Here is a 16,377-nt window from a genome sequence, read left to right on the forward strand (position 1 = left end):
TCCCTGCTTTTAATGAGAATTGTCACAAACTCATTTGAATAAAAAAGTGCTTAGTGTCTACAAAAAGCTCCAATTTTTATTTGTATGCATAATTTATAATTTAATCTGCATAATTTATAAAAGATGAACTTGATTTGCATAATTTGTAAAAGTTAAATGTGTATTGTTTTCATATGCATTTTTTTTTTTTTTAAAGATAAAGAGTTTCTGCTGAATTGATTTTCAGGAAATGTGCATGAATTTGGAAGCTGTGAAGTGATTGTTCACAAAAACAATTCTTACTTAGTATTTTTGTCTTATTTTTTAGCAAAATATTTAAACATTGTGTTATTTTAGTATAATTTATATACTTATATTTTGAACTTTTTGTATTTTCAGTATTAATTAAAATTTTATAGGACTTTTTGTAGCTTTCTTTTAATGTCAATATACTTTATTATTATTTAAGTTTTAGTTTTAATTAGTTTAGTACATTATTTTTAACAAATAAAATGAAAAATGTTGCTTTGGAAACTAACAAACAAAAACATTTTTAAATTCTATTTATTTTAATTTTTAGTTTATAATTTCAGTTAACATTAAGTTTATGTTTCAGGATAAGTAACAGAATGTGATATCAAAATTTTTCAAAATTAATTGACTTTTCTTCCCTTTTTAGCAGTGGAAAGTGGGAAGTGGAAAGTAACTAATAAAATTAGTTATAAAAATAAAATAAATAAATAAATGGAACTGAGTAGCTTTTGTGTACTTCTACTTTTTTAAATAATTTTTAAAATCAGTTATTTTACTTTTACTTAAGTATATTTAGTTAGAACTATTGTACATCGCTACACACTACAGCAAAACATAGAATTGATTTAACACCATTTTTTATTGGTGAAAATACTAGTGGCCTAAGACTTTTGCACAGTACTGTATATCAAAACATTATTTCTGCATTAATAACTGTGGGTTTAATTTGTTTATTTCATGCATTAAACCTTGTGTAAATAAATAAATGGCACTTCAGATGAAGCGTCTGTGTTTCCTCTGCATTGCAAAGATGAATTTTGTTGATACTGATTTACAATATCGCACACCCATATAGCAGCACTTATAATGTTATAATATTAACATTTTCAAAAACGGTTCTTAGCTTGTTTTTGTCGGTAACCAGAATATAACTTGCTTTTTTTCGGCCTATACTTTGTGGGATGGCCTGCAATAAAATCTCACATGCCTCCCTTAATGTTTTAAATGTCACTTGCTGACATGTTTTTGGTTACTGAAGTTCAACTTGTAAAGGTGTTCTTCTCAAAGTATAAGTTTTTGACTCCACTAAAGCATAAAAATACCATAATATGTTTGCAGATATTTAAGAAAAATGTTAAGTTAACATACTTGGTCATCTGAAAAACAATACTACAATCAGTTATTCTCCTTTGAAAATGTGCGTTCCGGGCCGGAATGTCGGTCTCTGTTCTGCTTTGTGAAAACCACCCACTGCCAGTTTACCCAACTGTGTTTTGGCACCTGGGTTGCCAGTTTGTGGAAAACACAGAGCATTTCATTTCATTAATCATCAAGTGTGAAATGTATAGGCCTATCCCGTTTTTGCCTACTAAAATGTAACTAAGTACGCTAACTTTTACTATTAGTTTAAATGAGCTACTTTTTACTTTTACTTGAGTAGATTTTTAGACTGGTTATTTTACTTAAAATGAGTCAAATTTCATTTATTTAATGGCACATTTACTTGAGTAGAATATTTTAGTACTCTTTCCACCTCTGCTTTTTAGACTAATATACATATATTTCTACAAGAGCTCTTTAAATTGCAATTCTGTTTTTCTCTGGAATTGTATTTCTTATCTATTGGAGTGGAGACGATATTTGACACTCATGCTAAACACGTGTTTTTAATTTTAGTCTATTTGTAAAAAAATGTATATTGTTATTGTGGTTATCTCCTAACCTAAGGTACCATCTTTCAAAATGTGAATGCCTCAAATATTTGCATTACTCCTATTAATGCAGAGAAATTCACTTATGACAACTCATCAAAAGTCTAACGACTTTTGGAAGATTGGAACACCTCTTTGGCATTATGTATTTCTTTCTTTTCCTTTTGGCCCTAATGTATGTTTGACCCTATCTTTGTGTTTCTGGATAATGGAGTAAAATCTGTCTTAAACATAAAAAAAAAAAAGTAATTTTAAGTAAATGAGTCTTGATTATTATTATTATTATTATTATTATTATTATAGTATTTGTAAATATTTCTACCATAAAACAAGCCAAAAATACTGAGTTATACATTTATTTTGCAGTGTACATGTCTAAACTAACACGTTTTAGTGCTTGTCTTCATCAGCAATACACAAACTGCACACAGATGTAATTGTACGGTCAGCATGCACAATTATAACATATTGCAATCAATATAATTCAAGGCTCAAAGGAAAATAGGTAATTATGACGTTATGGCATTCAAATGTGCTCATCTCATAAACACGATGATTGCAATGATCCTCTAAGGATGAATTTAACGAAAGGGTCTTATTGTCACGCTTCTTCAGTCAATAAATCTATCAAGATTTCAATGGCAATCTGAAAATGGTTCAGATTCAATCAAGCTGGCTTGTAATGAGAGCTCATCTCAGAAGGGTTTGGATTAAGCTGAGGGCAATGGACTAATTACTCTCACGTTATCTGTTTAACAAGGTCGTGATCCCTTTAAACCCACTCCAGTGATAGATGACATGGTCAGATCATGATCGTCACATCATCCACTGACTAAAACAGTCACAGCACAGACGAAAAACAGACTGAAGTATGTCCTATACTGTTGTGCAACTTGTAATTTACGCTGATTGAAACAAACAAACAAAACCATTTTTAAAGGCACCTGGACTGGATGCTTTTATTACTACAGTACATTATACTGAGAATGTCTTTTTTTCATTGCTTAGATGTTGCTCTTTCATTGCTCTGGAGACTTTCAATCCGTTTCAAAGAAGTATCAATTTTGCCTAAGATATAACTTCTACAGTGCTTGAGGAGAAATCAAAATTAGATGCAAACAAAGCCAACAGCTGAAGAGAACAGAGCTACAAAATCAACATGAAAAGCAGCTCAGATGATTTAATGAGAAATGTTTGAATTCGTACTGAAATAATTTCTGACTTCTGATTGAACATTTCGGTATCTTATTGTATCAGAAACAGTTAAGATCTCTTGCGAAACTGAGACTTGTGTGAGATTTTGTGTTCTTTTTCTCAGGAGAAACATCTGCAGATCATCACATGGCTCTCTGGACACTTGACTGACTGTCAGCGACTGCATCTGTGTTTATCTTGTGAAATGAATGAAGCGCAGAGGCGTGTCGCCACTGGCCCGCTGTCTCGCCTTCATTTCCTCTCTCTAGCATGTTTGACATTTAGTCCAATAAGATCAGATGAAGCCAACTACAATTCTCTGGCTCGCAGCTCATGGTATTTACCATCCAGAAACACCCATGCGTGAACTAAAAACAATAGTCTGTGCAATGATTTCATGAGGAAGCTGATGGTTTTCCATAGTTCCATCATGTCAGTGAAGCGAGCACTTAAGTCAGAAGGTGAGGAAGTTGTGGAGCTGTTAGCATGCAGACAGCGAGTTCTCCATCTGAGACACAATTCACCAATCATGAGTTCAGCTGAGGTGAAGAACAGAAGCACTCAGATACTTGATTAGACTCCAAACCTGAACACCTCGCCTCACCTCACGTCTCTAAAGCCACTGATTTCATCCTGATCGGACATATTGCTTCTGATTTGTTTGTTTTGCAGTGCACATATATTTTTTCTTTGTAAAGCCTGACATATGAAATAATAGTCCTCAAACCTAATTTAGCACCTTTTTTGTATGTTTTTTGTTGAGTATCATGTTTGATACATCAGGCTTTCATGGCTTATATAGTATGACTTAGTGAGAATATGTAGGAAAAACAGCTCAGTTTTATTCAGGTGCCATGTGCCTTTACAAAATATACTTATTTGTGTATTAAATATGTGTATTAAATATAAGTGTTTCACCTTTTTAACTTCATATTTGATGGCAAGTTTGATGCGGGTCAGACAAGGTCTTTGGTGTTCTGCGGGTGGGTTCTGGTCCACATCACCGTTCAGAATAGCTTCCACTTCCTCTGTGTCACGACAGAGATCCAGAACGCCAACCACGAAATCTTTACACTGCATAGACAACTTCCTGTAGTCATTCTGACAGAGAGAACACATACACAGAGAGAGAGAGAGAGAGAGAGAGAGAGAGAGAGAGAAGGCCCCACTCACTCAATCAAACCATATTCATTTGACATATTTTACATATTCATTCCAATGAAAGAAATTAAGAGATTTAAGAATTTATTTAAGAAGTTATAAATACAAATATTACACATATATATATATATATATATATATATATATATATATGATGCACTTTTTTAACTTAAAAAAATAAGAAAAAACTGTTTTCTCTCCAGGTACAAAACAAAAACAAAAACAAAATCTAATAAAAAATCTAACAGCAGTGGACAGCAAATTAATAGTTAATATTTATATAAATAAATATTTTTTTTTTATGTAAAATAATGTGTATATATTTCTAAAGTAATTATACATCATGGTAGTTTTGTTTTACTACAATAAATTTAATGTAATTTAAATACATTTACATTATTCTATAAAAAACAACAGATACTTTAAAACAATCGAGAGCGGTTTCTTTTTTCTTTAGACAAATAAAAAAATTTCCGTGGGAAGTTCAGTTATTTTGAACTGCTCCCAGGGCGCTGCAGCATAAATGGCTGCCCACTTCTCTGGGTGTGTGTTCACGGTATGTGTGTGTTCACGGTGTGTGTGTGTTCACTTTGGATGGGTTAAATGCAGAGCATGAATTCTGAGTATGGTTCACCATACTTGGCTGAATGTCACTTCACTATTCACTAAAAGAATCTGTAACCGGTGAAAAATGTGTAAATATTCATCTGCAGTGAATAAATTTAAAGGAGTCATATGACATTGCTAAAAAGAACATTATTTTGTTTAATGCAATGTGTCAACATATATATAAAAAAAACGTCTCGTTATGTATGGTAACCCTCGTTCCCTGAAGGAGGGAACGGAGACGCCACGTCGGTGAACGACGAATATGGGATATCGCTTCGATAGACCAATCTACTTTGAGTGTAAACTAAAGGAGCCAATGCACATTGGCATGCAATTATTGCATCCAGCTTCCGCTGATCACTGTGTGAGTATAAGAGGGCAGGGAACGAGGGTTACCATACGTACCTTTCAGTCGGTCACTCTCGACGCCATGTCGGTGACCGATGAATATGGGATCCCTATCAAAGTGCCATGGGTGCTGCCCCTTCCAGTGCCCTGTGTGAGCCGCCTGCACCCATATTAGGTGTAGGCCGGGGCTCAGAACAAGTAGCTCCACTCACCGTTGTCAAAGCACTACCTCACTGGATGAGTTTGGATAACACTGGGAAAACGTACCTGGTCCGCTTGGAGCTGGGACGCTACGGAAGCCCCATCCTTCCTGAAGGAGGTCTCGGAGGCAAATACACATATAGCATCCATTTAGGAGTATACGGAGACATTTGAGGTGATTAGAAACCCTCTTGGGAAGGCAGAAGTCTGCCGGGGAAACACGGGCTCTAAGGCTATACCGTGGACTATACACACATGAGTACCGCTTAGGTCTCAATATGGAACCCACCCACCCAGCAAGCCGACACTAACCGGGGCCTCTCAGTGTCACTACCCGTTTGAGGTGAGAACACAGGAGGATACCGGCTATACACGAATCCTATGGAACCTAGCGAACGTGTTAGGGGTCGCCCAACCCGCAGCTCTACAAATATCTGTCAGCGAGGTGCCACAAGCCAGTGCCCAGGAGGATGCAACACTTCTAGTTGAGTAAGCTCATAACCTGAACTGGCAGGGCACACCCTGAGCCTGATAAGCCAGGGTTATGGCATCCACAATCCAGTGGGCCATCCTCTGCTTAGAGATGGCACTCCCCTTCTGCTGGCCTCCATAACAGACAAAGAGCTGGTCTGAGGTCCTGAAGCTTTGTGTCCGGTCTACGTAGCACCTTAATGCTTGGACGGGACAAAGCACAGCCAGGGCTGGGTCTGGCCTCCTCCAGGGGGAGAGCTTGCAGGTTCACCACTTGGTCTTTGAAGGATGTAGTGGGATCCTTGGGCACGTAGCCAAGACGGGGCCTCAATCCAACTCCATACCAAGAAAAGAGATCCTCTGCCTCTGCTTTTTTTTTTGCTCTTCTCCCAGTTGACCCGAAGGCACAGCAGGCTCAGGTGCCGGAGCACCACATCCCTGTGCTCGCACAACTGATCCAGAGACTGTGCTAGTATCAGTCAATCATCTAAGTAGTTGAGTATGCGAACACCTTGCTCTCTGAGGGGAATGAGAGCGACCTCTGTGATCTTTGTAAAGACACGGGGAGACAGGGAAAGCCCAAAGTGTAGGACCTTGTACTTATATGCCCGTCCTTCGAACGCAAACCACAGAAAAGGTCTGTGGCATGGAAGGATGGACACATGAAAGTATGCGTCCTTCAGGTGGAGGATTCCACTCGAGCCCTACCCTCTCGGCGGCTCGGGAAAGCATAGCTGACATTTCGGGGTCCGACTCAGTCATTGTCTCAGGCCTGGCCACTGTCCCAGAGGGCGGCAGCGCAGCCGAATCTTCATTCGACAACTCTCCCTCCGATGCTGAGATCGACATCCGGTCGGGGGTAGGCCCACTGAATACCACTGGTACGCTCCTTGTAGAGGGCCCAGCGCGTTCCGTGGGTTGCTCCACTGGATCGGACACAGTTCAAGGTAAGCAGAGCAACACTGACGCTCGGCTTTGAAGCGAAAAGCTGGTATGCATTGCACCTGCTGCCCTCTTATACTCACGCAGTGATCAGCAGCAGCTGGATGCAATAATTGCATGCCAATGTGCATTGGCTCGTTTAGTTTACACTCAAAGTAGATTGGTCTATCAAAGCGATATACCATATTCGTCGTTCACCGACGTGGCGTCGAGAGTGACCGACTGAAATAGAACACATTGTTTTCCACATACTGTACACTCTTGTTTATTCTCCATGCAACACCTTTCTGAAAACCGTTGATTTTAACAAGGCTCATTGTTCTGAAAAGTGAGGTGTGCGCTGATTGGTCAGCAGTGTGTTGTGATTGGCCGAATACCTCAAGCGTGTGATGGAAATGTTATGACCTTTACCATACTGTCTTGGGTATCCTGGACAGTATGGTAAGACAAAAACATTAAAACCCATTATAAACGAGGCATTTGTTGCATCCAGTGGGGATATAATTATGAATTATAACTACTCCTACTGTCTTTTTAAGCGTTGTGTTGTATATTGCGCTCCGTATACATAAAACCTGGATTTTTGATCAGAGAAATGATAAACAACAAGCACTACTCTACACTGCTCAAAACTCACATTTGAATTATCAGTGGCAAATTCTTAAAATATAAAACCATGCATACAGGCTCTGAGTCAGAAGCGCCAGACTGTCGTTGCAAAGATGGAACTGCCCCACTTTATAAAAACAACCTTTGTGTAAACGGAATTGTAGTCTACTCTGCCAAGTTCAGGAAACAGTCTTCTGTAAATGCGCTGCACACATCTGAATATTTGGGTTGAACTGTTCTGGAACAGTGTTGTAAATACAACTTAACTACTGATTTCTAGTTGTATCCCTTTTTGGAAGAACAAACAAAGCATTTTCACTTTCACAATGAAACACACAGCATCTCCACAACACAGCAGCAGTGGTAACAATAATACTACAATGAGAATAAAAGTTAAGCATTCTTTCTTTGTGTGAATATCTGGTCGGTATTATGCAAATCTTCACACAGTGACATGCAGGGGAGTGTTTCAGGGGGGCGTGGCAGAGTCTTAATTTTTATTAAGAATATCTCTTTGGATTTGAAACTTTCGTTTTTGCAACTTTAGGGATCTTATCTATGCATGTGTGTGTGTGTGTATGTGTGTGTGTGTGCGTGTACATTATGTGTATGCATGTTCATGTGTATGTATATGTATATTTACACAATAAATACAGTAGAATAACATTTTTTAACTATATAAACAAGGTGAAAATAGTGATTTTTGTTACAAAATGTATTAGTTTTTTTTTTTTTTTTTTTTTTTACATTATAAGAAAAAAAGCTTAATAGGAAAGTTCTTTTAATGTCATAATTTTGTTTATTTTCATCATGGCCTAAAATGAGTCTCTTGCGAGACTCTTTCAAAAGTGATTTAGAAGTTCAGGACAGCAAAACGCTCCAATTATTTCACTGACGGACAAGGTGAGAGTGACAACACAACACACTGAACTTCAACAGCTCACAAACCAGCATTCACTACGACACAGAGATCCAAACCGGTCCTGCAAGACTGTCACAACAATAATCATGTGGAGGTGTCCGTCTGTCCAGAGAACAACTGCAGTTATCAGCCCTTTCAATCCACATCAGTGTCCTCCAGCAAAATGATTTCTGACACTGAGGTCTGTGGGTGGAACAGATGCTGAGCTCCGGACACCCATCAGACTGAGCTCTGAGATAACGAGCAGTCTGTCCATCTCAGGAAACAAATCCCTTCACTCGTGTGTGAAGCACAGCCCGTTCAAGCACAGACACGGATCTGCCTTCACTGTAATCAAGGTCTGCCTGCGATAAACTCTCAACCATTCCACAGTTTGGGCTCAAAGCAGCCCGTCATTCTTGGATCAAGCTGACTGAGATGGATTTGCCAAACAAAATTTGTCAGACACACTTACTGACGAATATAAATTTCCATTTAAAAAGTTTGGTATCAGCCTAAGATTACTATTTTCATTCAGCAAGGATACATTAAACTGAAAAAAAGTGACAGTAAAGCCATTCATAATGTTATAAAATGATTTGTATTTCAAATCAATGCTTTTCTTTTGAACTTTCTGTTCACCGAAGAATCTTGAATAATAAAATACATCACATTTTCCACAAAAATAGAAGCAGCACAAATGTTTTCATCATTAGACTTTCTACTAATTATGTGAACGCTAATGCTTCTAGCCATGCAATTGTGATTTTACAGGATGTGCCGATGCATTACATAAAAAATATAAATAATTCATAATTCAATGCAAAGTTTTACATCAGAGCTGTAACTCTGATGTGGGTTTTAGAGCATCTGGAACATTGCATTTACAAATCAGCATCAATAACTGAAACTGTTTTATAAATTTGATTATGATTGTCTGCCTCTGCGCTTTAAGTGATCCTTACAACAGATATAATATCTCAAATCTTCTACAAAACCATTAAGATTGTTGTCTCAAAATTACTTGCATTAGCTGAAGCGAAAGCATACAGCAGTCAGATCACACACACACAGACACACACACACACACACACACACACACACACACACACACACACGTGTCTCATTCTGGACCACCAGCTGTTCTGAGTTTTGAACCCTTTCAGGAAAATACATAAGCATCAAATCGGATTCAAAAATGCAAACTGACAGATCCAGCATCTGCATCCAGCATCTGCATCCAGCATTCATACTACTTCAGCCATGAAGAACATAACCTGGATGAGAGCAGAGCATTAAAATAATCAATTATTAAAAGAGACAACTTCATGAGTTAAAAGTTGATCACATAATAATGATACACGTGAAATTAAAGTAATATTGTTTGGATGCACTGTATAACAGGGCCTGAAATACATCAAGGATTGCTTTACACACAATTGTAAATGCTTTGGAAAAAGTCCAACCATCAAAACAATGTAACACTTGTAACAATTAATCTATATTTGCAGAAAACACACAAATCTATATATACTTATATATAATTAATTATATCTCTTATGAAATATATGAATATTTCAATGAAAAAACCTGTATAGAAACTTCTAGTAAATTTCACAAACACAATGAAACAACAAGTAACACATTTATTTAAGCATTACATTTTGAAATAGAAAAAAAAAAAAAATCATTTTCCTGTAAAACATACTCAAACAATCTTTGTTTAACTCCTCTGTATAACATTGTTATTTTTTTAGATTTTCTAGACCGATATGGCTAGGAACTATATTCTCATTCCGGTGTAATAATCAAAAAACATTGCTGCAGCAGGTGCAGTGATATTACACAGCGCATTTCATTTTGCACAACTTTTCATTTTCCGTTGGTCTTAGTACATGATGTAACGACAGAAGAGTCAAGTTTTAAATAGCAAAAGTATAGAAACTCTTTGGTCATTTTTGAGCGAGATGCTTACGGTCTAATCAGATTCAATGATCTATGCTAAGCTAAGCTAAAAGTGCTACCGTCAAACCCGGGAATCGGCTGAATGGATTTGAAAACAGTTGAAAATGCCTGTTTTCAAAAAAATAAAAAATAAATAAAATGCAGTGTTCCTTTAAGTCACAATTTTGTTGTAATATTTGCTCTGTTTGCTTTTTACAGTAGTGACTATTTACTATTTTTCATCGTGTGAATCCTGGTTGTATGAAAATCCACAAAAATCATAATATGTAATTATTGTAATATTTCATATAATCCACAGCAATTAAAAACAAAAACAAAAACAGAAACAGAAAAAATAAATAAATGTATAAATGATAACAAATGAGATTTCAAGGATATTTTGAATGCTGAACTGGGAAATGTCCCTCGTCTCCATTTCAGGAATCTGCTCATTGTAACCAAACAAACAGAAATACACAAGGACTCTGGTCAGGCAAATTGGTTAAAATGACAAATAATTTCAGTAAAAGCACAGTGGGGTGAACGGCCGCCCCAAAACACTCTCATAATGTGACTGTTAGTCATGTAAACACTTTTAACTAGAAACGGCGGCTTGGGAGATACTCGTAATTGGGGCTGTTTTCTTACAACTTGCTGAATCAATGCTGCATGAAAGCAGTTCAACACACAAGAGCATTTTTAGGAATAGCAATCTGAGAGAAAGGCTATTAAACTATTTAAATGAATGCACAGCCAGTGTAACAGCCACAAATGTTGATTAATGAATGCAATTTTCTTCTTTCCTTGCAATAATATGCAATACATTAACTATAGACTATGTAAAGCTTCTGAGTTTGAGTTTAATGTTCAGAGACATTATCAGAGGCAAACAGTGATAATCTGTGTGTTTATGAAAATATTTACAGAACAGATTTGGAGAAATCATTACATCACTTGCTCACCAGCGGATCCTTTGCGGTGAATGGGTGCAGTCAGAGTCCAAACAGCTGATAAAAACATCACATTTTGTAAGACCAAACAGTCCAAACATTTCTAAACAAATTTGTGTGTGGCTTTGTATGTGAGAGGAATACAGGGAATGGACTTTTTCACTGGAGGTTATAACGGTTATTAAGAATTATGAAATTGTATTTTGATCTGAAACAACGGTTTGATGACATCTTGATGGATTTGCTTCTTATAAACATGCAGATTTTCTCTTAAAAAATATTATAATTGATGGACTGGAGTGGTGTTGATTACTTGTGGATTATCATGATGTTTTTATCAGCTGTTTGGACTCTCATTCTGACGGCACCCATTCACTGCAGAGGATCCATTGGTGAACAAATGATGTAATGCTACTTTTCCCCAAATCTCTCAAAATCTGTTTCCGTGAAGAAACAAACTCGTCTTCATTTTGGATGGACTGAGAGTGAGTGTAACTAGTTATTTTTGCATTCATGTTTGATGCTGTATGAGACACTGAGAGAGTTTCTGTTTACTGCTCCTGGAAAACAATTTGCTTTTGTACATTAGATTCCTCAACAGGGCCAATCTATGGGGAACAGATGCGGAGAACATTGAGCTCTTTCTCAGGAAACAGAGAGCGGGGTTGTTATACAAACATCTGCAGGTGTGTGTGTGTGTTTGCAGGGGCTCAAACTCAACGAGACTGTGTTCCAGCAGTCTGATCTCAACACTATATGATGACACCGCATTTACTGCAATGCTTTTATTCTCCATAAAATATTTTTTCTTCTGAATATACCTGGTTTAAAATTTAGCATGTTAACTCTCAAGTGCCACCAAAAATAAATAAATAAATTCCAGAGACATTTTACGTAATTGAAATAAAATAAACAATACCTGAAGTAATTATATATATATATATATATATATATATATATATATATATATATACACAAACCCGATTCCCAGAAAGTTGGAACACTATACAAATTGTGAATAAAAACAGAATGCAATGATGTGGAAGTTTCAAATTTCAATATTTTATTCAGAATACAAAATAGATGACATCAAATGTTTAAACTGAGAAAATGTACAATTTTAAGGGAAAAATAAGATTTAAATTATTTTAAATGTAATGGCATCAACACATCTCAAAAAAGTTGGGACAAGGCCACTTTTACCACTGTGTGGCATCCCCTCTTCTTTTTATAACAGTCTGCAAACGTCTGGGGACTGAGGAGACAAGTTGCTCAAGTTTAGGAATAGGAATGTTGTCTCATTCTTGTCTAATACAGGCTTCTAGCTGCTCAACTGTCTTAGGTCTTCTTTGTCACATCTTCCTCTTTATGATGCACCAAATGTTTTCTATGGGTTTTCTATTGGTCATTTCAGTATCCGGATCCTTCTTCTACGCATCCATGATGTTGTAATTGATGCAGTATGTGGTCTGGCATTGTCATGTTGGAAGATGCAAGGTCTTCCCTGTAAGAGACGATGTCTGGATGGGAGCATGTGTTGTTCTAGAACTTGGATATACCTTTCAGCATTGATGGTGCCTTTCCAGATGTGTAAGCTGCACATGCCACATGCACTCATGAAACCCCATACCATCAGAGATGCAGGCTTCTGAACTGAGCGCTGATCACTATTTGGGTTGTCCTTGTCCTCTTTAGTCCGGATGATATGGCATCCCAGTTTCCAAAAAGAACTTCGAATTTTGATTCGTCTGACCACAGAACAGTTTTCCACTTTGCCACAGTCCATTTTAAATGAGCCTTGGCCCAGAGAAAACGGCTGCGTTTCTGGATCATGTTTAGATATGGTTTCATTTTTGACCTATAGAGTTTTAGATGGCAATGGCGGATGGCACGGTGGATTGTGTTCACAGACAATGTTTTCTGGAAGTATTTCTGAGCCCATGTTGTGATTTCCATTACAGTAGCATTCCTATATGTGATGCAGTGCCATCTAAGGTCCCGGAGATCACAGGCACAGACATTTCAAAATGTCTCACTTTCAACATTTGATATGTTATCTATTTTTTTATTATTGATATGTTATATATATTGTATTGTATAAAATATAAGTTTATGAGATTTGTAAATTATTCCATTCCTTTTTTACTCACAATTTATATACAGTGTCCCAACTTTTTTGGAATCAGGTTGGAATTGTTAGTTATTTGTTTTACTTGTGATGTAAAGAGCTCATCTTTTTAACATGTGTTGGTTGTCACCATTCTTGAGGTTTGTGTGTTTAGTTTTGAAGACTAGAGTATGTTGAATTACTTCCTGGATGTCTTAGACTTGTAAGATGTTATACAAGCAAAGACATTGTTGTCTACATATAAGTCATAGTTATCCAATAAATCTAAAATCAGTAATATGATTACTTCCAAGAAACCAATAAAAGAAGGTTATTTTTTTTACAGTTTAGGCAGTTTTCATTTATATGTTGTTTATTGTTGATTATCACATTATTTTCATATGCATACACATAAAATTGCTAATTTCTGAATCTTACTTACCTGTGTTTTTGATCGGCACATTCTAGATTAATTCGGCTGAGGCCTAGTAGAGCCCCTAAGCGAAAAGTGAAAGCACGGAAACCTGGAAAATTCTGTGTTTGGTGGTTTAAGAGTTAACACGGAAAAAAAAAATCAAATGACATGCATCTATGCAAACAACTTAAACTAATCTTCTAGACAGGGATGTCTGAGCCCACTTTACTTATTGATTTGTTTACTAGACAGCTCTTTATAATAGCATATGATGATGGAGTGGATATGATAATGTCAAATGAGAAAATGATCCCCTGTCACACACTCCCATGAGCCCGACCTGCCCGAGGTGTGTGCGTTTCATATGACTGACAGCCAGCTGATTTAACAGGTTTGCCCTTTTCACTGGTCTCTTGTGAAGAAATCAGTCTTTCTGAGGGATGAGAAAGACACTGTGAGCTCGAACAACCCAACACACGAACACTGCCTCAACACACACACTCTCTCTCTCTCTCTCCCTCTCTCTCTCAATGGATATATCTGATAATCTCTCGTCTGAAGACTTCAGATCACATTATAGGAATATTCCAGTTCAGTACAAGTTCTATGGACAGTATCTGTGACATGTTGTCGATTACCACAGAAGATAATTTAGACTCTTTACAGTGATACACTGACAGAGAGAGTCTATGGGGAAAGAATAGTCATAAAACCAAATTCAAAACACTAGAAATCAGAGCCAGCAATGCTGGGACGAAACAGTTTCCATAAAAACCCACCAAACAGGGATAACATCAGTAACAAACCACCACAAATAACAAATATTTGTCATAGAAAAGTATTATCACCAGCCTTAAGGATGATTTTAGACACTTTACAGCTCAGATAGCACATTTTTGCAGAGAACAGTTCATTTAGATGATTTTACCTAATGTGAAGTTCCAACCCATTCTCACTCCAAAGGCGTCAAAAACCGAAGCATGGTCAAGCGCCCCTAGCGTCACTTTTATGACGCAAAATGTGCCTCTCGGCGTCGAATATCGAAGCACTACGACCTTCATTGCTTTCAATGGGAAACTTTTGGCGTCAGAATTCGACACGAGGACATGAGATGTTTATCGCTATGAAATCACGTTCAAGAAGTCTCATTCAGCACACATCGCGATACTTGCTATCAGTTCCACAGTTTGGGTGAGTAGTCGTATATACGCTCTTTTAATGCCTTTTATAAAATGTATTCTGTCTTATTTATTAATCAAATTAGTGCCATATGTTTAATCGCTGTATTATATCGGTCATCCGCGGCTGTCTTTGAGTTTCATTGCGTTTAAATAAATGAACACAGCTGCTAATTAGTCTGATTAAACTCTATCTGTCACCTGACGTGCCATAGACCTTCGAACAGTTTTATATTATTATTAATTTCAGGATTAATGATGTAAGTTGTATTTGTATTAAAATCATGGTAATCACGACACTTACAATAGTAATAAATGAAATGTGAAGTTAAAACACAGTAAACTGGACATTAGTAACTGTAACTGTAGTTTTACTATGGTATATTAATAATCAATACAACAATACAATAATCACCAAACCAGCTATGTTTGTATCACTGTAATGTTAGTGTTTTTATGTGCTTTTATATGACAGATATCACAGTAATCATATGTTCTGTAGCATGCTTTTAATACCTTTTAATGTAAATCAAAAAAAAAAAAAAAATCAAATTAAAAATAAATAATAAAACATGCATTTTTCCATCTTGCAGTTCTTTCATATCAGTTTATATATATATATATATATATATATATATATATATATATATATATATATATATATATTTATTATATCTAAATATTTTGCTCACAGATCATTATTAACATTCTGTATATAATTCAATTTTATTTACTCTCCCCTTTTTATTATTTTTATTTTTATTTTTAGCTGAAAAGACGTAAAGGCAGTCAGCCCAGTGGTGTTTCTGGAGAGGGATTCCTTCAGAAATGGAGAAGACAGAAAGCTGCGGAGGCAGATATATGCAGCAGTAAGTCTGTGATAGTTTGTCCCTTTTATCAAACATTCCTGCTGTTATAATTTGTACAGCATTTGTTGTTTCTTAAACTGTTGCACTGTCCAAATACCCACACTTGCCATCTTTGCACTTGACCACTTGATTACTTATTTGAAGTCTTTCCTGTATTTGGCCTAGTGTTCGAGTGAGCATGATAACCACAAGTGTGTGTCGAACTTTTCATGACCTGATGACTGTGTTTCCCAATCCTGATCCTGGAGAACCCCAGCACTGCACGGTTTTGGTGTCTCTCTTATCTGCCTTGGAGTCTTCACTGATGAGCTGATGAGTTGAATCAGGTGTGTTTGATCAGGGAGACATCTCAAATGTGCAGTGTTGGGGTTCTCCAGGACCAGGATTGGGAGCCACTGCCTTATGGGACACTTATGTGTTTACAGAGATTTTTAATAACTAATTATCAATATTTCACATACTGTACATTGGACAGCTTCCCATGACCTCTTGTGAGATCTCGGCAAAAAGTCTGACGATTTATTCCAAAACATGA

At 36.7% G+C, this 16,377-nt stretch overlaps 1 protein-coding gene across 1 annotated transcript in view; it reads right to left on the minus strand.

The window, feature by feature from the left end:
* LOC113116488 (short transient receptor potential channel 7) overlaps positions 1-16,377 on the minus strand; it is an 85,271-nt gene that overhangs the window by 42,742 nt on the left and 26,152 nt on the right. Inside the window, exon 3 of the mRNA XM_026284677.1 lies at positions 4,056-4,238. Within this exon, the coding sequence (XP_026140462.1) occupies positions 4,056-4,238 (183 nt within the window). The remainder of the gene's footprint in view (positions 1-4,055; positions 4,239-16,377) is intronic.

The sequence above is a fragment of the Carassius auratus genome, chromosome 16, assembly GCF_003368295.1.
Source record: "Carassius auratus strain Wakin chromosome 16, ASM336829v1, whole genome shotgun sequence".
NCBI classification, from domain to species: domain Eukaryota; kingdom Metazoa; phylum Chordata; class Actinopteri; order Cypriniformes; family Cyprinidae; genus Carassius; species Carassius auratus.